This window comes from Haliaeetus leucocephalus, unplaced genomic scaffold (assembly GCF_000737465.1).
Source record: "Haliaeetus leucocephalus isolate CR32 unplaced genomic scaffold, Haliaeetus_leucocephalus-4.0 Scaffold944, whole genome shotgun sequence".
Lineage (NCBI taxonomy): Eukaryota > Metazoa > Chordata > Aves > Accipitriformes > Accipitridae > Haliaeetus > Haliaeetus leucocephalus.
In genome coordinates, this window is record NW_010973380.1 from 3,393,814 (window position 1) to 3,418,051 (window position 24,238).

At 45.9% G+C, this 24,238-nt stretch overlaps 1 protein-coding gene across 1 annotated transcript in view; it reads right to left on the minus strand.

Annotated features, from left to right (window-relative positions):
• Nucleotides 1–24,238, minus strand: part of PRKCH (protein kinase C, eta) — a 119,719-nt gene that overhangs the window by 37,338 nt on the left and 58,143 nt on the right. Inside the window, exon 10 of the mRNA XM_010584159.1 lies at nucleotides 10,175–10,329. Within this exon, the coding sequence (XP_010582461.1) occupies nucleotides 10,175–10,329 (155 nt within the window). The remainder of the gene's footprint in view (nucleotides 1–10,174; nucleotides 10,330–24,238) is intronic.

A 24,238-nucleotide genomic window follows, 5' to 3' on the forward strand; every position in this document is an offset into this window, starting at 1 on the left:
AGGTAGGGAAAAAATCCTGAGTTCAGGTACAAGTTACACTAGTCCCATCTCAAACCTACCACCAGCAGATTGGCTGTCATCAATCTGCCACCACAATTTCGCAATTAACTGTGCAGTTCAAAGCGTGAGTTGGACCAGCTGAAGCTTCGCTGTCTTGCTGCATCTCAAGCAGCACAAAGAAGATGGAGAGCTGTAACCCTCCCGCGGGGGTTGGCCCTGGCCCTGGCCCCAGAGAGACCCCAGCGGGAGCAGCACTGGCAGGGCCAGCTCTTGCTCCATTCTCCGGGCCGTGCCATGCGATGACCTTCGCGGTGGGTGGGCTGTCTCTTTGGGAGCTTGGCCAGCTGGCATGAGTCAGAGCAGCTCCTTGGCTTTCTCATTTATCAAGGCTGGGCAGAGAAGCAAGAAGCAGGAGCCAGCTGCCAAGATCTTTGCTCCCTCCTGTGCTCAACAGTGGCTGAAGGTAGAAATTCTGGCTGCAAAGCTGCTGTTCAGACACCAGGTTTTGAACTAGTGATATGAGAAGTACTGAAATGGGGAGCTCCAGCTAGGAAGGATGGTTATAAAAGAAGTGGGAAAATTTAAGAGAAAGCGCATGCAATGGCAAAGGCTACACTAAGTTGATAAGATTGTGTCAAAATCCCCAAAACATAGATAAGTATACAATCCCTTAACTTACAGTCAAGAGATACTGACAAACAGAAATACAAAGCACACTAATTCAGCCTTTAGGCACAAGTCAACAAGGACACGGGACCTTGCTATATTTTCATACTCAGGTAAATGTCAAAAGGAACGTAACCAGATCCAGAGAAGGGAGGAGAAAACCCGAAGCCCGCATGCCAAATGTCACACACCAGCTCAGACTCTAGCACGGGTGCCTCAGAGCCTGAATGCTGAAACTTGCTGCAGCCTCACTACAACAGCACACACAGGCTTATTTGAAAGCCCAGGAAGAGTTTGAAGGAATCCCTTCCTACTGCCCCTTCTACCACACAGGTTTGCACATGGAATAATTTCCCCCTGCTACCTTGCACAGCTAACCCTGTTTTTCCCAATTCCAACCCCTACCCCGTCCCGGGTCCCCTGCTCCAGCCGCCTTCCTTTTCCACCACAATAAACAAAGAAGCCATGACCCACTTTGGCAAGGCACCATGACGCTGCTGCCTTCCCCAAATTGGCATAATCAGAAATGGTTCAGATGCAAACCTTCATGTCCTTATTGGATGGACTTTGCCACAACAGTACACCTGGATCGGAGATTTAGCTAGTAAATAACCTCTCCTAGCTGGAAGTCATTTTCCTGATTCAGGAGCACTTCTCTACTACGCTACCAAGAGATTTGTGAAAGCGGCTCTAGATGTTAATAATAAATCGTGCTTGTGAAACTTTAATTGATTCAGAAAAAAATCAGCTCAGAGAATGGAGGATCGCTGTGGTTTTGAACAGATCATACCTTGTACATGGTTGAGACTTGAAGGCTTGCTCCCGTTTCCATTGTTGTCAGCTGGAATACTGCCACCTGCTTTAGTGGAATAATAATCGGGTAATACAATTCTGAGACTAAATTGTGCCTTTAGGCACAGCCTCATAAAAGGGGAGGTTCTTGATCCTACTAACAGCAAAGGTGTTATGACTCAGAGGCCAAATGATGAGTAATGCTTTCCCCCTGCTCCATGGGAATAGGTTTAGCAACGTGCATCCTGGGCTGCCACAGCAGCTAACTACAAGCCCCAGCACCAGCGCGGCTGCCACATAGAGGGCAGAAGCAAAGCTGTGCCCACCATCCTGCCCAGGGTACCACTGGTAGAAGATGGAGTTTTCTCCCACAGAAATTTTGAATTGTAAACCAGACAACTATTACTGCAGTGTTGCCATGTAATAGTCAAAATTTTCTACTGTGTTACTATTTTTAGTTTATTTCTGTATCATTACAGGTAGCTGATGATTCTGAACTAGAATCTAGAGACAAGGTCTTAAAACGGTGCATCATTGATATGAAAAGTTGCTGGGTGACTTTACAAAATTCCTCTGTTTGCATAAAACCAGAGTACCTACATGCTCACTGGCATAAAGAACAAAATCTAAACATTGGGATTATTGACCAAGGAAACATCAGGCTGATCTTGCTACAGCTAAGAATAAGTCAAATTCTCCCTGGATAGCTACAGCAGTTGCTGCAGGCCAAGTCTGTCAACACTGATTTTCTCATTGTCTCCCTTACATATATAGGAGCTTCACCCACTGCAACACGTCATGTTGCAAGAAATCTTCCATTTCAGCAAGTCAGAGGGAGCAGATACAACAGCATTTTGTTGGCATAATCTTTGTTTTAAAAAATTGTACAAAACATTTATTAAGGTTGACAGAGACCTTTTCCTCAGCTATATATATCAGCCTCCCTAATGCTAACTCAGGGGTCATATTCTCTGACATTAATATTGAAAGCTTCCTTGAGTTGAGGTGGGTACAAAGATCAATAAAATGGTTGGATTAATGCTGGGCAGTTCTGGAGGTCTCAGAGCAAAAGTTTTCAAAAATAGGTCCTTAAAATCATAGGCCTGGATGCCCTTCATGTCAGGGAACACATTAAAAGTCAGATGAGCAATTCTGGCTAAAAAGGTAGCAGTAATATTTAGGGGAGGTTTTTAAAAATAAATTTTACATAACAACTAAACATTTATTTAAATTTTTATTTTTTCTCCTTCTCATGACCTTCATGCCTTTGAAAAAAAATGAAGAGGGCAGGAAAGGCAGAAAAGTGGTCTTTTTGTATAAAAGTTTCTCAGTTCCAGAAGTTCTAACCTAAATATTTCCAGGTGCCCTGGGACTTAAAGACTGAGCCTAATTCTGGGCTCCTTTCTTTAAGAACATGTCTGTAATCGCTGCATGTAGCTATTTCTCAAATTGCATCTGCATGCTTTTTAATTGTGAAATGCCTTCATAAGGATGTATTAGTCATGAAAATAATGACAGAACACAAGTCACATTTAATCACTTATCTCCTCCACAGATGAGAAGTATTGCTTATTTTTATTGCACCAGTATCAGAATTCCCAATTAACACTGAACTCTCATTTCAAACATGCGGTAAGTGAGAGTGCATGCCTGCAAGAGTGTAGTATACAAGTTATTACATGCAAATGTACCAACTACACCAAAAGAGAAGAAGAGTGAAAGTACGAGAGACTTGCACTTAGGTAAAGGTTATCCAGCCTTGGGGCAGGTGGATGAACTACACAAACTCCTGAGGCCCCTTCAAGCTCTGGTTTTTAATGATTTATACAAACTCATTATGTGCAGGGTTTGCAGGTTTCAAATCAATCCCTTTAAATAACCATAAAGGAAAAGTAGACACTAGCAGAGCCAATAACTTCTGTAGGCTATTCAGTAGTCCTTAGTCATGTGGAAAGTTGCATTAAAGTTCACAGACTATATACAGTGGAGTCAATGGGGCACAGAGATCTGATATGTGGATCTCAAAACAGGACTGCTCTTCGTAAGCATAACTGTAAATCAGGACTAAACTGTCCTGCACAGTGACTGATTAAACATGACATGGAAACGTGAGAGGCTGGGGTTTTTTTCTCTGCACTTTCCATTTGATCAAGTGCAGAGAAACAACACTTTAAACACTGCATGCCAGAGGCTGTAAAAGAGCCCAGCTTACAAGCATGCAACAACCACATTTGAGTGGAAAACAATGTGGAAGATGCACTGTCTAGAAGCACAAATCAGTCTACACGAGCTGTTGACTGTCAGATAAGATAGCCACAGACATTACTACACTCCTGACCCTGAGAGACATTCCTTTATATTTTCTAAAGCTGAATGAAGCATTTCCAGAGACTGCAGCATGAAAATTTCTCTTCTACACTCAGCAGTTGTTGTAGGGACAGGGCTATTAGTATGCTATTCTGTGCCAATTTGCAGCTTTTAGCTGATTTGCTTCACTCGTTCACCGTAAAATCAGCTTATATTTCATTCTTTCCACTGTTCTCATAGCATAGCACATCCTTCATTTTTTTCTACTTACATATACCTACTCTCACCTTCAGGGCTCCAATCCAGGAAAGCACCAAGTCTAGGAGCTCTCCTGAATCGAGGTCGTGAAGCAGTAGGGACCAGATCCCACGGCTGAGGTTCTGGTGCTCCACAGAGTGGAGACTCACACCCGTTTTCGCACTGGCTGAGCCGTTTCCCACCCTTCCCTCTCGGATCCAAACAACATGCCGGCATGTAGCCGAATCAGGGTGGGAAAGGAGAAGGCATCAGATACAGCAAAGACTACCTACAGATGCATCTACTGTAGCACATTCAAGCAAAAGCTTTCAGAAAAGCTTAAAAGCACCTCATTAAACAAAAGATTTATCATTATTTGCTAAGAATACAAAGCTGTGCATAGCACCTAAGTAAACCAGTAGTAATCCCTGGGTAGTCCCCAAGCCAGTTTGCCTTGCAGGGAACTGTTGGTATCAGTCACAGATCCAGTTCAACTGCTAATTTACCTCCCTGGGGGAAGCCCCTTGACTTCACGGGGAAACAAGATCTGGCTCCAGATGTGAAAAAAGGACATGAGATGAGAATAAACAAAATCACCAGTTGCCAACCCCCCCCCCCAAAAAAAAAAGAAACAGAGAGAAAATATGAGGGATCCCATGTCTACAATGTCTTGACCCATGGAAAAAGCAAACAGCACACTAATAAGAGTTGCTCTGTTAACAGTGGCTGTATGTAATTAGGAAAGCCATTCAGCTTCTGTTTTCGGCATGTAGTTTTTAATTGATTTTGCTGAAAGAAACTTTAGTGTTGTTTCAGTTAGTAAGAGTCTTTCCAGCAAAACTGGTCTCCGTAAAAGGCTTATGTAAACCTTCCTTCGAGTGTCACAGGCTTATTGTTTGAATTGGCAGGGAATTAACCTGTTGCAAATAAGTCATTCCCTATAAAAGCCAACAGTCATGAGACACACAGCTGCAGACAGGACTCCTACACTAAGGAAAGGTGATGACTTCAGAGACCTAGCCAGTATCCAGCAATCTTTCCAGATCCCAGAGGAGATGGAGCTTTTCCCTGTCATAAGGAGTACCACACACATGAAGGTGATGCTTCCAGGTAACACACAGAGAAGTAAACATTTCCTGTTAATGAGCCTATCTTATTTTCCCCAAGAGCTAGCGTTCAGCCCCAAGGCAAGACCATGTTCTCATTTGGATAATTGTATAATTATCTTTTGCCTTCCAAAGGGACCACACATCCTATTAAACACAATCAAGTCACGGGACCTACTTAATGGTGGCTGGTGCCACATCAGAGCATGGGGACTCTGTGCACACCATCCCACATTCAGAGGTGTGATGGAGCACAAGCAGACCCCGAGCATCTCTAGAAGGGCCAGCTGTATTAGGAATAGCAATACAGCTTATTCCACAGCCTTTGTGTCTGTCTAGCACAAGCCCTCAGGATAAAAACAAGGTTCTTCAGCCAGCCAACAACCAGTCCTTCTCCCAAGATCTCTAGCCCACCCTTTTAGCTCTTCTGGCTCTTGGTCAGCTATATTACCTATATCCTAAATGATGTATCTGCCACCATGCTGTGCCAAGCAGTGAGCTGGGGCACATAGGTGTCTCTACTATCCAACTCTATACCTAGGGCTGGCAAAACCAGCATTAAAGTGTAGGGTGACACTGCCTCTGCTTCCAGATATAGTTCGGGTACGTCACCATGTACTGCATGCTGCATCACCTCTGCAGGTAGCGGAGACACGTTCTGAAAAGAGACTGTCTCAGCCCACGAATCCTACCAATAAGACACATTTGCAGAGGGAGAGAAAGAAGGTTTGTCATAAAAATCAAGACCATGCCACTAGGTTGGGTTGATTGCTCTATGTTGCCTGTAAAAAGGCCATTATCTTTCTGAAATCAAAAAAGTCTGCTGGGCAAACCCTTAAGCCCCCTGCTCCAAAAAAAACCCCAGAATAACAAACCACAACAACCAAGTTTAAGAAAACATTTGCATTTGCCCTTGGTATGCAGGTATGATCCCTCTATTGAGGGACACCGTGTAGGTGACCTTGGCAATTGGACTCATCCACTAGCAAAGCTGTACATCAACCTATGCGAAGGTTTGAATTTGAGGGCAGCAGGACAGACAGTAATGCTACATGGAAGGAAAAGTCCTGCTTTTAAAAGAAATCCTTATCATCATTCACTATCTCTTTGCTTTTTAGAAGACTATGAGTGGACTAGCTTACTTGCATCGAGCCAGCCACTGTGCAGTCTAATACTGTTCAGATGTGCATGCTGTTTTGTTTTGTTTCCGGCATGCACAGAAGCCAAAATATGCTTGCCCTACCCTGGGAACTGCTGAACTGGAAAGTGAAAGTCGGGAAGAGCTGCCTCAAGAAAAATAGCACATACCATCTTTAGATAAAAATCGCAAACTAACCTACCTACCTACCTGCAACAGGACCCGGCATACTATTTTCCTTTAGAAGTAAGCTTAAAGAAGGCAGCAGTGCAAGAATACTGGCCTGTGAGCAAAGATTTTATCTACAATAGCCTTGATTATCACCTAACCTTTTCCTGGCAACATCCAGCATAAGCTGATCCCAAATATGTCCTTGTCCTACTCCTCTGTGGTTAAGGGTGCGCTATATACTATGATTTGACATGCTGAAAAGCTTGCTTTCATGGCTGGATGCATTCTAGTCCTATCCCCTGTATGATGGGATAAGGAACCACACTGTACTTGTTGACTTTTTTTTTCAGGAAGCAACTATAAATAGACACTGCTGAGTTCACAGCTAAGCTTCAGCTTAGGGCAAGACAAAGATGTTTCCCTGATAAGGCCAGAAAGCCATCGCTCCTTTGCAGTGATGCAAATGAAAAAAAAAACCAAAACAAACCCCAAACCCAAAACAAAACTGTGAAACTAAAAGCTCTCTTTTAAAAAACCCCAAAGACACACACGTACGTTTATGGGGCTTCTATTCTGGCTGGGACTTAGTAACAAAAAGCGGTTTCCTCTATGTGAGGAGCAAACTCACTGAAAATTTCAGTTGCATCATAAAAACCATCCTATAAAAGCACCGATACAGCAGTAAGCCTGGTTTTAATGTTAAAAAGTCACATATAACCAAAATACACCATCTGCCTCAGGAACCCCATTCTCACGGACTCACAGCAGCAATTGCAGAAATACTGCGCTATGGCTATTTCAAATTGCGTATGCGTGGCCAGAAAAGGAATCAACAAACACCTGATTTTAGCCGTTACCAGCATTGTCACCCCAGGTAAAGTGACATATTTCAGCTACTTCTTGATGAACTTTCAGTGCTGGCTCTCAAGCCTCTCTGGCATTTCAAAGAAGAGAAGACCCAGCTTTTGGCAGCACTTGTGGCAAAAGCAACTTGACTTACCGGGAGAACGCTCACTGTGTTCGTAAAGGCAGACTCTCTCCTGAACTGCTTAATCTTGAAGGGGGCAAGGAAAAATACAGTCTTATTATGTTTAAGTTTAGCCCAGAAGACAAACAAATGACCCAGGGTATTCTAGGCCAGCAACTCTCTCACTCCATTGACCCTGGGAATCCAGAAAGAAGAGGCACATTGAACAGCCTGTGGCAAAACACTTTCTGGTCAAGTTTTTCCTGGTGTCTCTCCCCCCTGCTCCCAGCTTCCTAAGCAAGCACTCACATTCTGATCATAAACTCTCCAAATTCTCTTACACAACTGCAGTGATTCCCTTCTGAGTATCTGCTTCCATCCTGCAGACTACCTCCTGGAGCCCGGTGTTCGTGACCTGACAGAAGCAACCTCAGCTCAGTACAGCCACAGCCAGCAGCTCTCTCCTCTTACATCTTCCAGAACGGAGTCACCCCGACTAATTTTAAAAAAACAAGTCATCCCCCTGCAAATCTGCCTCGTGCAGCTGAAGCTACCTGACTCCGCAGCTCAACCAGTTTCTCAACAAGATCAAAGCCCATGCAGTTGTTCAAGGAGCTTTTCAATTACTCCTCCAGTTTCTATCATGAATTACAGCAGCACTTGAAGGGTGCCAAAACCCAGAGAGATCGATTACTCCTGCCCTGTGACAGGCAGCAGGCTGGGGAGGACAGGACAAACTGCGAGCACAGTGGCATTACATTATGCACAGACACAGTTTTGCCGCTGAATGATTGACAATAACTACTGGATGTCACTATTTTAAGGATAATGTCATTTGCGTAATTATCTGGCGGGGTCTCTCTTCAGCGGCTGGCATTATTCACAAGGGAAGAATTAGACTGAAATCCAGCTGTAGAGTAAGTAGATTTGCTATTCTGTGCAGACAATCGCTGTGCTTTAGAAGCTCAATACATATGGTATATATCACTACTAATTTTCATGCTCTCAGGACCTGCAGAATACTAAAAGGACACTCCTTCTCTATTTCACTGTACCACATATATCATATGATTTCATACTTAAAAATAATTTAATATTCTCTGTCCTCACCTGACCATCTGTTCCTTACTGGAGCTCAAGCTAGGAAGAGAAAGAGAAGTTGCTTTTACTTGATTTATCCTGTCATCTTACCATCAGACAGGCAAGTGTCCCCTGCCCAGCCCCCGGCCCTTTGGCCACTTTAGCCCTCAGCTATTCTCGTTTTAGTGTGTTCAGACCTGGGTTTATCTGATACGGGAGGACGCACTACTAAGCACAGGACTGCATCGCCTGGGTTAAACTACGCAAAGCCCCAAACCAAAAAGCATTTGGCCCAACCCACAGTCTGAAATGGTACTAACAGAGCCTGACTGGGATTGGAACTGGTCCCATCCTGGACCCAGCTGTGGGTCCCAGCTGTACAAATGTAACCAAGCAGCAAAAAGAGAGAGTTGATGTTATTCTTTGCAGTGCTGGCATACCACAACTGGGACCGAGCAGGGCTACAGCAGGCCATACCCAAATACGCATGCTTTGCTGCTGGAACCCAGGTAACAGTATTCCAAAGAAAACAACTGACTGTTCGTCCTTTCCAGTGCTCTGGGCCAGAGGATGTCAGAGGTGTTCTGCAAAGCACGTCAGAAAGAAACCTTTCTGTATAACCAGACTGTCAGTGCTGACATCTCCCTGCTCCAGCTGTCCTGTTCCACCCGAGAAGAGGTCTCGCTCTGCCCCTGGCAGATATGTGAGGTCAAATGGTCAAATCGTCATCTTGGCCAGGAAGGCCTCTGCAAAGCAGACTGGCTAGCTGATCCATGCTGGCTGGTCTATGCCTTGATGCTTGAGCTGATAGGGGAGCACTTTGGCAGTACAGAAGGAAAAAAATATAAGCAAACTGCCCCCCTGAGTACAGAATAATGACAAATAAAGAGAGAGTTGCATATGGGACGTAGCTTCCTGAGAACAGCCTCCAGACCTGGGAGCAGAGGCTGATGCAGGGAGGCAATGATGCTCCGATCCTGTCGCAAACACAAAGATGCCAGACGTGGACAGGAAGGAAAAACTCCTGCTGTAGGATCATGGCAGGAATTAAAAGACTTTCAGTGGCTGAGCGTCGAATAGATAACGCAGGCCCATAGCTAATACAGGGAAACAAAGAGGCACGGGTGTAACCAGTACATACTGGCCTGTAAATAACAGGCTACACAGTGGCAAAAGCAACAGCTCCTTGCATTTACCTCCCAGAAAATCTAGGAAGGTTTCACTTAATGCCTTTCCCTTTGTCATCAGTTTGACATGTACTCTCCAGCAGCAGGTCTGGCCCAGAGCAGCCCAGCAGAAGCTTCTGTCGGTCAGCAGTTAACGCTCAGCAGCCACGCAGGCACCTGAGGTGCAGACAAGGGGCAGTTCTGGGGCTAATATAAACCAGCTACGTGAATTGACAGTAACGCAAAATCTAGTCCCTGTGCCTCAGAAGGAAAACCTGTTTTTCTACGTGCTCGCACACACGTCATAGGAAGACCCTCCCCGTAGTCAACACTGCAGCCAGTAATTCCACTCCTTCCTGGAAGCTGGCACACCTTGGACAATGTGCAGGGGGAAAGTGGAGGTTTTGTTGTCCCAGCCAACAACTTGTTCCTGGTGGGCAGCAAGTGACAGTTATTTATTCAAGCAGAAAACTCAAGCTATCATCTCAGCCGTGGGGTTCAGACAAAGAGAATGAATGAATGAATGAATGAATACAGAGCTCACCGATAAATGATGCCTCTTTCATGGAGAAACATAAGGGCTGAAATAATTTCTGCAGCATAGAACCGGGCCCGATCTTCATCGAAGCGACGCGACTTCTGAATATGGAACATCAAGTCCCCGCCATTTACGAACTCCATCACAAAGAACAGACGATCCTTCACACACGCAAACACAACAGATATGAACAACGTTAATCATATCCTCTGTCAGGCTTAGAAAACTCTAAGTAAAACTATTATCTCCCAAACAAAAACAGATTAAACACCCATGAGACATTGGGGTGGAAAAAAAAAAATACGCTGACTTTTTCAAGGAAAGATTACGTCAATACTAGGAAGATCTGTTAGTACCCCCTTGTCCTGCACTCCCCACAAAAATTTTGTCCCCAGTAATGAAATTAATTCCTGTTCACGTGTGGATTAGGCATATCAGTAGGTGTATGCTCAACACTAACTGCCTCCTGGAGGGTTTCCCAAACTGTCCTTAGCCTGAATCTGCAGAGGATGATACCCCTGAGTGAACACAAGAGAGATCTGTAAAATGTCACTTGCTCCACACTAAACACCGCAGCTCTCGGGGGAAAACACTCCATAATATGATGTGCGTAACCAGACTGCTCACAGACTGCAGCTTCACCACGACAGCACAAGGGCTCAAGAACAGCAGTAACGATGTTGTCTCGAGGGTATCCCGACACTAGTTCTGGAGAATGTGCGTTGTTTTCCAGAATGGGATTTCCTGCCATACACTTGCACAGCAGCTGCCTTTTGGGGCTTCAAGATTTCGGCTTTCCTCTGATTAACCTGCAGAGACCTCTGGGTGGTGAAGGAACTGGTAAGGATGAAGTATAAACCAAAGTTTCTGCTGGGCAGAGAAGCAACCTGTTCAATAAAGTTCAGCTCATTAACCACAGCTGCTGGTCTCTGAGGTTTCTTTTTTGGCTTTGTTCTGGTTTTTGCAAAAGCCTACACATAGGGAGGCACTTGCTTAAGCTGCATGCTCAACCGTCTGGGTATGGGTTTAATGCGTGCAAAAGGGGTGCTCGCTTAATTGTGAGAGGAAGGACACACCGTGATTTGTCACAAAACTAAACCCTAGAATTGTTGCAGTCTGGTTCAAAAATTGCCCCTAGTAGTTGTTACAGGACATTCAGTATCGATTGTTTCAGTTTTACTCTGAATACCAGGAACAAGCAGACTGGAAAAGAGGCATACAATTCAGTTGCGACCAGTCAGCCTTTTAATGGTACTATTTGCACTTCTTTTCCCACAAGCCCCTTCCCAGGTCTGACGTTAATCATCTACAAGCTAGTTTTAAACACTCTCTAAGTTTAAGAGGATAAGCATTGTTACGCTCCACTTTCTGGCAGCCAGCCAGCTTGAAATGACTACTGGTATTAACATCTTGAGACACACACAGCAGAAGAAAAGCAACCAGGAATCCTTTCATTCCTCTCTGGACACAAGCAGGAAAGCAACCGGCTTGTGACAGATGAGGACAGCTTTCTTCTTGTCATCATCGTGGGCTCTGCTCAACGGCTCCTTCCAGAAGCTAAGGTAGATGCGTTCCCAGCAATCTCACAATACTACTGCGTGTAGCACCAAAGCCACGTGTTAAGTGCTATCTCCAGTCCATATAAACAACAATACTTCATTGTTTCACTTTGCTTTTATTACAGGGCAGCTGAAAGACACCCAAGCTGGCTTGTCTACAGCAGCAGCCTAAGCCAGAGCAGCACAAACTCAGCAAACCCACCAGCGACCTTAGCTCTTCAGTCCACATCAGATCTCTAATGCCACGTCTTCGCTGCAGTTGGTTAAACTGGGTCTGGCTACGCTGCGCCTACCTGCTCAGCAACCCTCCCTCCAGCTGCAGCGCAGATATCACCTCTGCCTCGCCAGTCAGGCCAGCTTTTACATCTCCTTGTTATTCTTTCCCACCTCCTTCCTTGCTGATCTGCCCACATGCCACGTGCTTATCTAGCCCAGCTTGTCCAGGCATCTCTTCAAGCTCATACTTAAAAGAAATCCCTCTTGCCAGATCTCTAACAGGAAGTGATTTAATTTACCAGCAACCTGATGAAGGAGGTGTGTGTATGTATTTATGTAATAGATATGCTTGTATAAACACGCATACAGTTAGGTGAACATGCATACATTTTCTTCTCTTTCCTTATAGGTGAGCTTCAGGGAAACAAAGTTAACTCTCCCTATCTTAAAACATACATGTCCTGTTTCTCCAGTGCTGGCAAAACTCCACAGCCCATCTCAGACTTCTGGATGGACTCGTCTGTACTATGATGCTTAAAGGAAGATACTACTTCTTTCTCAAATGTTCAGGTGAGCACAGAAACAGCTGGTTTTAAAATTCACATCACTGCTGACGTGGAATTAACAGCTTTTTGTTACAAACAGCTCTTGCTTCAGACTAACTACAAACCTGAGCAAGTATCATTGCATGTGTTACATGGTGCTCACAAGTGTGACAGCTAACGCCTCACCTCCACCCATGGTATGATTTCACAGGTCAAGCATAAATATGGATTATTTAATTACCGAAGCTCTCCCATTTAGGCCTAACAGAACTTTGGACTACCCATGTTTAATTTTTTTAAAAAAGAGGTGCAGCTAATTGTCTGTCCAGTTTCCTAACACTTAGAAATCCCATGGGGTTGCTGAAGAAAAGAGCAGGATGAGTATTACAATTTATTTGTAATACAGCATTTGTGCATTGGCCTGCTATATACCTGGCAAGAATTATTAGAAAGATCAGCACTAATGACCACCCCTTGGGGACCAGGATCTAAAAGCCAAGCAAGGTCTTCCATTTTTACTCCTAAGCAAGGCCATTAGCTTGCCAAACTGCAAAGACCCACTACTCTTCCAGGAATCATTGAGAAGTGAAATAAACGGTGGTATTTTATGAAACAAGGCAATTTGCAGCAGGCAGAGTTAAGAGTGAATAGATAGTCTAAAAAGGGGACAGGAAAAAGAAATCTTAAACCAACAGATAGCTCAGATACTTGCAAATTTGACCGTAAGAGTTACATGCCTCCTTTCCTGGGGACTAGCAACAGGAATTAGGAGGAGTTGAAAGCTGGAGTGTTTGATAGGGCTTAATGCTGAAATCCTCGCATTGCTGTTTTTCTATTTTGCATTGTTCAGAAGTCTTCCCTGATCTGCTATCTCTGACGTCAGCAAAAGTAAGAAAGAGCATTTGAGTCAACAGGAAACGGTGATGCGAAAGCCTTCGCAGCAGTGGCAGCCACATGAGGAAGTCACATTGCACCATTTCTGGACTGGGATCGAGATGAATAAGGCTGCAAGCAATTGTTACTGTAAATTAAAGAAACACTCGGAGGAAACAAATGAGGTCTGTGGGATCAGGTGGGTTCACTTCAAGGCTGGCCTACATCTAGAGATTAGCTTTGCCAATTTTAGTGCAAGACAGCTGTTTGGTTTGGGTTTTGGTTGTTGTTTTTTTTTATTTGTTTACATTTCAGTTTGCCATCCCTATTTGTTCACCTATTAGCAGGGCAGGGTCTGTTGGAAGAACATACTATGTCCTAAGGACAGTGTTTGATAGCAATTACATATACCTGCTTTATTTGTTTGTTGTCTTAGCGGGGTGTTGGTGGGGCTTGAAGAGAGTCCCTGACTGCAAAAGCCACAATACCGGTTACAATCCACACACTGGTTACTGCCTGTTGCAAACACAAGCACCCACCAAAATCCAACTCAAACATCACTTTAGCCCTTTGTCCCCACCAGCTCTATAAGCAAGCTGTTTTGAATCCTCATACCTTTCCTCTTCATTATCACGGTGGGGGGGGAAATATATCCAGATTTTATTACAAGAGCATCCTTTCCCTCCCCATGCCCAAAAAAGGCCAGTGTGATGGCTAACTTCCACCCCCTTGTAGTTAAGTCTCGTAGCTGATGTCCATGTACTACTCACACAAGACCAAAGACCTCCAAAGACAGCTAGGGCGAGAGCCTTATCTCCGATCGCAGGCTTTCATACTAAGTAAACAGGACAGGGCAGCCCCATTGTCCCAGTTCAGGCAGCATGGAGGGAGGAGATGGGGAAAGACAAGCCTTTCCTATGTGCAGACATGAAAGAAGATAATAGCAAAGCTGCCTCCCCGATCCGCCACCCTACAAGAGCTGCTGTGCCAAGGGCAATGCGGAGGCCAGAGGGGACTTCTCCCAACAGAGTCACTGGTGGAGGTTCAGGACACCCACTGGAAAACAGCAACGGGGCCTCTCCAGCCTCCAGAGCCACCAGGGATAGCCTTGGACAAACTCTGCACGTCCCCGTCACAGCAGAGCTCTTCTAGACACTGCTTCTGCCCACGCTGATTCCTCTGCAGGACAAGGGGCTGAGCCGCCCCAGCAAGGACACATCCCAGCAGTAATTTCACCCAAGCCTCCTCTTTAGCTGACAGCTGCCATATAAGGAAGAATCTGGACGATATGGAGACCTGGTTAAATGCTGTTTTGAGCAATGGTCCAATTTGGAGGGGGGGAAAAAAAAAAAAAATCAAATCAGCCTCACTCAGGAATTGTGCTAAGTTTGCATTTCATCTTTCTAGAAATAACTCATGCACACAAGTCCTTAGACAATCAGCTTTGGGCTCAATCTGAGTTCACTGAAGCCAAAGGGTTTCCCCAAGAAAACAGTGTTTTGGCAGTTTCTGCTTTGCAGAACAGAAGGCAGGCTTTCAAAATTATCTCCATACAGAGACAGCTGTGTCATTGCTTCCCAGCAAAAGTTTATTGTTTCCAAAAAGAGTAGCAGGGCTTAGGAAGCTTGCAAGCAAATTATTACAAGATTATTACAAGAGCTGGCAGGCTCCCTCAGTGCTCCCGATGTTCCTGTTCTTCCTTCGTGGTCCACAACCCCCACACAAAGCAATCTGCCTCAGGTCTTGCTGGGAGCACGCAAATAAAGCGTGCCGTCTCAGTACCAGCCTTCGGGAAGCCACATGTCCAACTCCCCCAGCAGCGCGAGTAGCCAGCCGTATCTGGGTCAAGTCACGCCAAAGCGCAGGACCCGGAGGAGGAATAATAAACAGGTTTGTTTCTCAGTATTTATCTTCATAGGAGTAACACAACCATAAGCCGCACTCAGACGCTACTCTGGGCCAAAATGCCCCCCCTCCATACCCAGCCCTTCGGCCAAGGCAGCGCCGCATCCTTGCAAGCTGCCTGCTGCTCCCAGCTAAGAGGTTTACAGGAGGACAGGCTGTTCAGGGGAGTTGTACATGGCAGTGTTTCAAAACCAGAGAGGATCGCAGGCGTCGTGAGAACAGGCTCACCGAGAGGGAATCCCTGAAACAACCTTTGCACACACGCACACGTACGCAAGAGCTGAAGCGGATCTAATGAGCTCAGCCCCAAATTTCTGGACAGCGTCAAAGCCACACTCACCTGACCGCGACGGAGCAAGACACGAACTTGTGCTAGGTGAAGATTTGCTCCTCTGATTTCAAATCAGAGTAACTACATCAAGCAGAGGAGAAGAAACATCTCCGCACCACGCTTGCTCAGCTAGAATTACATGCACGCATTACTGACGCTTCTTAAACACGGCCGCAGCGATGACTGCCGTGCCGCTCCGCTCGCCGCCGTGGCCCAAGACTCCCGGACAAACAAGGCGGTGGCGAAAAGGCAGCAGGTTTTACGGCCATCTGCTAGCTGATTTTTTGGTGCTCCGCTAGCCGTTTTACCTCTCTGCTTTGGCGACTGCAGAAGTACGCGCCAGCCTCAGGAACCACTTCTGCCTAGGAGAAATCAAGCCACAGCAAGGGAGCGCGGCACACACAGCCCTGGGGCTATCGAGACAGGGGAGATCGCTGCGTGCGCCATCTGAAAGGCTGAGAAAGGGAAGGTTTCTTTCTTCTGCAGGCTTGGGGTTTTGTTTTGGTTTTTTTTTTAACAGCTAGAAGGAGCTGCCTTGAAAGTTAAGCAAACTCAGGAAGGGGATAAGGTGCGTGTGGTGTCTCCTCTAAGCTGGGCAGCTGCTGAGCACGCTTCTGAGAAGCACAGGTCACTTCCCCATACCAGGCTCATTTTTAGCTCTTTTAACAAAAAGACACCGGCATCATTGTCACAACTACCGGAACAGGGCAGTTATCACCAGTTATCACTTACAACCGCACTCTGCTATCTGACGCTGCTGATAGTGGGCATGACACAGCCTTTCCTACGCCGCGGCAGAGAGGCACATAAACGTCGCCTAGAGAATAGCAAATTGGTTCTTGCCATTTGCATAAATAAATTCTGCGGGGTCCCTCGGGGTAAAGGCTGCCTCCCGTGCGCATGTGTGCGCAGCACTGTATTAACGCTGAGCTCATTCCAGAAGAGCTGAACAACGACAACCGCAAGCCAGGGCGAGGTGATGGGAGTTGTGGGTTCCCACCTGCCCCGGAAAAAAAAAAGAAAAAAAAAGAAAGGAAAAAAAAAAAGAAAATGATGCATCTAACTACACCCTACAAACTTCTGCCCCTGTTTTCTTAACTGCGTGGCTGAAATTTCAAGCTCACAGGCTGGACAGCTTTTATAACACACAAATTCAATCATTTCTCTGAAACAATGCATCCTTTGGGATATGCGAGTGAACCATATGCGCATCCTTCCTCCTCATCCCCTCCCCTTAAGATGCTCTAATTCACAGCAGGATTACATGATTACCTCATCTTTGACCAGAAACTTTTACTCAACATACATGCAAAAGGATTATTTTTATCACTTTTTCACTTGTATCTGTTCCATTAGAAACAAAACAAAAACCCCAACGAGGAAAAAAGAAAAAAAAAAAATCTCAGATCTCAGGTACTAGGTCAACCAATTAAATCACGTACAAAAAATGTCTGTGTAATCCCAATTGAAAAAAAAAAAAAAAAAAAACCAGTTTGGCCACCATTAAAACAAAATATCCAAAAAATACAAAACAAGTTGAAAGAAGAATTAAAATTAAATCCTCCCCTCCAGACTTTTTAAAATGGCATAGAAAACTACATAAACACTCCTTCCCACCTGAAAGATCAAAAAAACAAAGGGCTGGCTGAACTTAGAGGGGAATAAATTGAGGAATAAGGAACTAGAATGTATCAAGCTATAGACATCACTGTTAATCAAAGATTTATAGGACATCTGCACTCCTCAGCTGGCTGCTGGTATCATGGTGTCTCAGAAGAGAGTAGCTCTGTAAAGATCATGCTCTTTTTACAGCCCTCAGTTCAGAAAAAGAGCTACTGGAATTGCTGTTTCCAGACTGGAGTGACCAACTTGAGACAGCTCTGGCCTGTTTTTAAAAATACTGAGCTCTGCAGTATTTGCTGGCCTCAGACTGTGCTGGGGAAGGCTAGAGACCTCTACAAGCTCAGCCAAAGGTCTTCAGGAAAATTAAGAGTGTCAAAACACCCAGAGGCCACTTGGAAACAGCTTGTAATGAGGGCTTTGTGGATCCATCCCCTCACCTTAAGCATTACCTGGAAAGCAATACAGATTCAAAGAGACTGAAACCTAAAGCACCACTGGGTCGCACCTCAGCTAGTTACCTCTTTTCTGAGCTTTGATTGCCTTTTGTTTTTTCCCTTCCTCCTCAATACTGACTGGCACCTGCTCGCTCAGGCTGCTTGTGACTTGGTTCCACTTTGACCCCTTTTTATGCCACGACTTCCTCGATTTTAAGTCCAAAGAAAAAAATTAGTTTCATATACTGTGGCTAACCATAAGCAACAGCATCTGCTTCAGCTACCCTTGCACTAAGCTTGATAATTTGTCTAAGTTACAATCTCTCCCATAAGCCACTGCAGATGGAGACAGGCATTTTCTCAGCTTCATAAAAAAATGCAAGTATCCAAAGTCCCTCAACAGCCAGGGGTGGGAAGTTACACTCAGGAGCTACAACACGATGATGGCAGCTCACCCTTCAGCTCATGTTTTCACTTCAGCTCGTACCACCTCAGTATGCAGCCTAAGTGTGGACACCCAGCAAAGTTCACAGATAAAATCAGAAATGCCAGTCTGATCTTGTTCCGTCTTCTGCAAGCAAAACCACTCTGCCTACAAAAAAAACAAACCCCTGACCCCGTATGTTCCTGCAACGAAGAGACCACTGCAAGGTGTTACTGTGCACTTCAGAGAAAGCCGAGCCTTTCAGACCGGGCTTTAGAAGCCTCACACATCTGGTTTACCGGCAACTTGGGCCGGTGTGCCAGCAAAGACGTCATGGGGTTTTGGTGCATGTGAACGCGGTAAAACCACAGAAAGAGACAGTTTTGACCAGCCTGCCTTTATTCGGCACTAGACAGGACAGGAGCCAGAGAAAGGCAGAAAGCGACTGCCCCTGCTGTGGTCGCAAAGCCAACGTGAGGGCACCGCGGCATAGACCCCTGCAGAAGCTGCACCGGAGAGCCGAGGTGGAGAGAGGAAATTCCCCTGTAGCTCCCTGTCCAGCAGCCCCCCAAAAACCTAAACTCACTACCCCAGGGCCCCGGGTAGAGCAAAACTCGAGCTCCTCCGAGCCCGACTTCAGAAGGACTCTGTAGCAAGCCCTGCGTTTATGGCCAGAAGGCATGCTAAACTGTACCAAGCTTTTTGGAAGATGCCAGGCCCAGAAGCAGGATGTCCCCATCGACATCTTCACTTCATTTTGACTGGCAGCAACAACGCTGAAGCGTGCGCTGGTCTTCCAGCACAGCGGCTTGGGGCTAGCAACAGTCTTGATGCTCAAGAACAGGGGAAAAAGTCTCAACGCTTGCAGAAAAAGCATCCAAGAAGCGCATTTGGCTGTCGGGTATATGCACATATGGAATCATGCCTCCCCGACATGCCAGAGAGGGAAGGCTGGGGGTTTAGAGCCTGGGAGATGATCAAAGCTGTCCTCTCTGCTCCCAAAGGGCTCCCTCTCAGCGCCTTTCAAAGAGAACATCAAAGAGGCCTCACCGCTTCCTTACCGCCCACCAGCACCCTCCAAGGCCTGTGTCAGGACGCTCGTTCATCTAACCAGAGCCTCGGGAAGGCTGCCGCAGCCTTTCCAGCCTTCCTCACCTCCACCGTGCCAGGCTCTGCCCCGGGGCTGCCCTGTGCTCTACCCATCTGGTGACAGTGGAGTGGCTGTGGACAACCAGGCTGACGCTGGAGATGCCCTGGAGGGTCCGTGACTGAGGGACTCCCCTGGACATACAAGGACACCTAGACCTCTCTGGTGGCATCTGGGGACCGACGGGTGGGTGAGCAGCCAGCCAGCTGCCAACTGCTCAGTCCCACCACTTTGGCTGGTGGGCCCTCACTTGAAAATTGTGCCCCCAGCAAAGGCTCCAGGTTAGCTCTAACACTTCTAGGAGGTGAAATACAGGCTCATCTCTCTAAACACCTGGGTGATCCATGATATGATGCCCACACCGACCCTGGGAGAACTGCCTGAGTGCCCCGAGAGCCAGCAAAGACATGGAGAAACCTTCCCCTTCCATGCCACGAGCGTGACATCAGCCCGCAGCTTGTAAAGGGAGCAGAAAGCTGCGTGCCGGCCAGCAGGCTGCCCTCGTAAAATGGGACCAGTTCAAGGATTATGCTGCCCTGGAGTCCCTGAGCCAGTCCTTACTGGCTTCGATAGCACCCCTGCTAGCTATTATCTCAGAAGGACGCTCGTTATAGAAAATCACATCCTTCTGCCAAGTTCTCGTGTCTCACTATTTTTGGAATGACACAGGCAGGCTCTGTGCCTCAGCAATCCTCAGCAGAGCCACACGGAGAGCAAATCCATATAACGATCAAGCTAGTAGGGACAGTGCTGGAAACAGCATCGCCTGGGGTGACAGTCCCCTGGAAGCACCCTGCAGTCATGAGAAAAGGGATAAGGGCAATAAACATAAACCCCAGAAGCTATTTGACACTATTTGCATGGGAAGCTGATCTCCCCCAGCCCTTTTCATTCTTGCATACGAGTGGAGACAAAAGGATTTAAAAGCAAACCACCTGTGCAGGAAGGATGGTTCCTAAACCCCAAAGAAGACAGGACCTACTTACTGCAAACTCATTTTAATTAAAACATTCCAGGATCCACATTCCCCAGGATTAAATTACTGACTTAGCTATTTATACATCTAGCCTCTTTCACCTGTTCTAGGACAGTATTGTTGAGCTGTTGGATGACACCAGTGTCAGGTAAACGGAAACGAGCATTTTTTGGTGCTTGTGACCCCTAACGCAGGATCCACAATTATCCACAGGTCAGCCCCAGCACCTGTCAGCAACTCACAAATTACTGAAGCAGGAGCATAATCCTCTCTGACACTAAAGGATGATTCTAAGGCCCTAGAAAAAGCAGAGGTAAATGGCTTAGGCAAGGTGGAAAGATCCCAAGGTGAGGCTTTCAATTTAAAAAAAAAAAAAATAAAATTTAAAAAAACAGAGTTGTAGTGAGCAAGGAAGACCTCACACAGATGCAGCTGGAGCAGGATTTAAACTGCTCCCCCCCAACCCCATGAAGGGAGCAGCAGGACTCCTTCCTTGCCTTTCACACAAAAGGAATCTGGAGGTGCAAGTCCAAAACTGCCCAGCCCAGCGCCGGGCACGCTGAGGGCCACGTCCAGCCTCTGCCAGCCTGCTGTGGAGCTAATATTTCCTCTTTAGGCTCTGAAAACTGTCACCTATACCAGGCAGAGACAAGCCTTGCAGCTCCTACCACCTAGTGGCTGCACTATTTCTCTGCGATGGAGCAAGGAGGCTGTTGGGAGGTCAGGCAGCCCCCAGCCCACCCTGGGCAAATAAAGCAGCCCTTGCTAGCGGGTATCACTTATGCTGCAGCTGAGACTATATTAGGACCACACTGAGCAGAGGGGCAGCACAAGAGAACAGAAAAACTTTCTGAAAACCATCAGCAGCTCATGGAAGCACAGAAAAACCTCAGCTAGCTCTAGAACAGCGAGCAAAAGCAGCAGCGATATCGAAGAACTCAGGTAATGCACTGCTGTTTCTGGTACTTGTGCCAGCTCAGGTAATGCTCGATTACTGGTACTACACGACATCGCACTGTGCAGCGCAGACATGCCCCAGGCTGTTTAAGTTACCCCTGGGCTGCTTAACACAGGGGAAGAGTTTGCTGGTTCGGGTGGAGTATTATACAAGAGTCAGAATTCAGATGGCTCTAGGTCCAGCCAAACCCTCAAACCCTTTGAGCTCTCCGTCCTCAAACTGCTACAGCATTTCAGGGGCTTCCGAAGTCCTTCCTTTCCAGTTTCCACAATTTCCTCTTGAACTTGGAAGGGGGGCCGTAACTGGACGCGCCTATTCTAGGTGCAACCTCGCCAGTGCCAAGCAGAGGGGATAATGACTTCCTCTCTCAGCTCCTGTACATAAAATCAGTACATAATTTAACTTATGTGCAATGAGACTGCACTGCTGGCTCATACTGAACTTGGCACCAACCATAAGCCCCAGGTACCTTCAAGCTGGGCTACTACCCTGCCAGTTAGTCCCTGCCTGTCTGAATGAATCTTATGGGATCAGGCTCTGACTTTGCTTTGACAAATGGTAAGAAGCCTCAAAATGGCTAGTTGTTGAAAAATTCCTAAAGGCAGGCCCAGCAGGTCATTATTTATCCAGGATCTCCACAGCAGACTGGAGTGATGCTTTGTTTTTTATAACACAAACTGTTTATACCATGTTTTCAGAGTTTGGGCTGTAAGTGTGATACTATGATGTGGTTTCCATGTAATGGCAAGTGAAACTAGGTATTGTTTTGTGTAACTCTGTCCCCAACTCCAAACATAAGTAACATTTTTAAATATGGCTGCAGGCTGACATTTTGAATAAGTGGTTACTATTTTATTTTTATATACATATATATATATTCTTTTCTGCCAAGTTCATGTTAATAGAGGAGATAACCCAATGGCATGTAAAGAATGAGCAGAAACCCTAAGTACTGTATCAGCCTGGTTAAGACCTCCTGCAAGGACTCTGTCCAATGAATACCCTGCTGTTGCAATCACTTCTCTACTATAGCAAAGCGATTTAATTATGCCTTTATAAGCAATTTAAATCTGGTTATTCTGGATTGAAGTGGGTGTCACCGAGTGCAGAACACGGGCAAAAGGCACAATGAACCACATCAGTCTGAAATCTGCTTTTTCTTTTGTAAACGCTTCCCTTCTTGGTTTTGTTTATTATTGGCAGGAAGTGGTTTTCTGTTACTGAGAATCAAGATAATGAAGCAAGGTGGGATTCAAGTAAAAGAGGAACCTGGGAAAGACTGGAAATAGCAGGGTCCTGCTATGACAAGCATCACTCCCTTAGCACCCTTTTAGAGACTGACCAGCGCTGTGTTCAGGGCCGCAAGGGCTGAGGGGTTCTTCCCTCCGCTCCTCTGACAACAAGCTGGTCCAGAAATTCCTGTTCCAGGCTGCTCTACTGTTTAGCAACCTCCTTTTCATTTCCAGTCTAACTGTATCCATGGCCAGTCTAGACTCATTTAATCTTAGCCAGCATCTTGACAGCTTTGTTTCCCTCCTCAGTGTTCGACATCTGCAGACATCAATCAGATCCTCTTTTTGCTTTCAATTTGCTAGTCTAAACAGGCTGAGTTCTTTCCTTTTTTCCCCCTTTGCAAAAGACTGCAGTTACTTCATCAGCCCAGAAGACCTTGTCTGCACCCGTAGCAGATTGCATTCATTTCTTGAACATGATGGACGGCGCTAGCACAGTGACCTTAAATCCTCCCCAAGTTCATCGGAAATACTCTACACAGCCCAGGAGCACATGTGGCATTTTCACATGTACATTGCAATTCAGTAGGCAAAGCCACAGCAAAGAGCATAGCAACGAGTGGCAAAAAACACTGCTATCCTGCATCTGACCTCAAACAGCATGCATCAATACTGGACATTTCTGATATTTTACATGAGAACTTCAGGAAAGCCATTAAAATTTGGGCCCTGTGTCTTCATATTATGAAGACAAATAAAAGAGGAGTTTCCTTGGTTACTAGTGACAACAGTGAGCTTTAAGTTTTGTTTCTGCTATACAGCACAGCTGCTCTGTGAACCACATAAGCTGTATATATATATAAAAAAAAATCCAAAAAACAACAAACCACCTCATTTCTATTGCTTGAGCCTACCCAAGGGCTCCACCCTAAACAAGCACAACTCAAACTCCGTAGCTGGCTGTTGCCTCACCCCAGTGAGAAGAGAAATGGGTGGGTGGCAGGATGCATTTGTCTGCCTTTTTTTTTTTTTCTCTTAGTATTTTGGGTTTATGTAGGAGGAGTGAAGCCACAATTAAAAGGGCAAGTTTCTCCTGCCTCTTCTAAGAGGAAAACAAGCTCTATTACCATTTAGCAACGGACAAAAAGCAACTGGAAAGAAGCCCAGGCAGCTTGGAAGAGCTACACTGCAGAAAATGCTTTGGTCTTAATAACAGCTTAGCTCAGGGACTCCCAAACTTACCTTGCTGGGACACAACTGTGGCACTGCTTCCATCACAGCCACTCCTCCTTCCACCACACACATCAGCAATAAGCTCCTACCCACACGCATACACCAGGGGAGGCTCTAAGCTGGACAGGCAGCACATACACAGTCCTCTGCTGAGGTATACATACCACAAGTGACAGCAATGCTATCATTTGTCTTATCTACACAAGAAGAAATACCAACTGTATATGGATCTCATTCAGTGTCCACCCATGCCTCTAAGCTCCTTTCCAGTAATCCCAGAAGGATCTTTCATTCACTTCTGAGCAGTATATAAAGGCTGGTAGATACAGCAGGCTGCCCCTGCTTCCAAGTACAATTCATTGAGTTTGCAGATAATTCAATTGCAAATACAGTCCTGTTAAAATTCAGGTAGCAAGACAGCAGAGCCTGAGATCCCACAGCAACTGGAGGACACTGCAGGGCTGTAGACATTTGTGCATATGCATTTGGAAACATTCAATAGCACAGACATGTTTCTAGGGAAGACACAAAGAAAAGCTTCCCTGTTATTACCATTTTGTTAGGGAGCCTAGAACGAGCCAGGATTTTGTTTGCCAAATGCCCAGCAGGTGTTA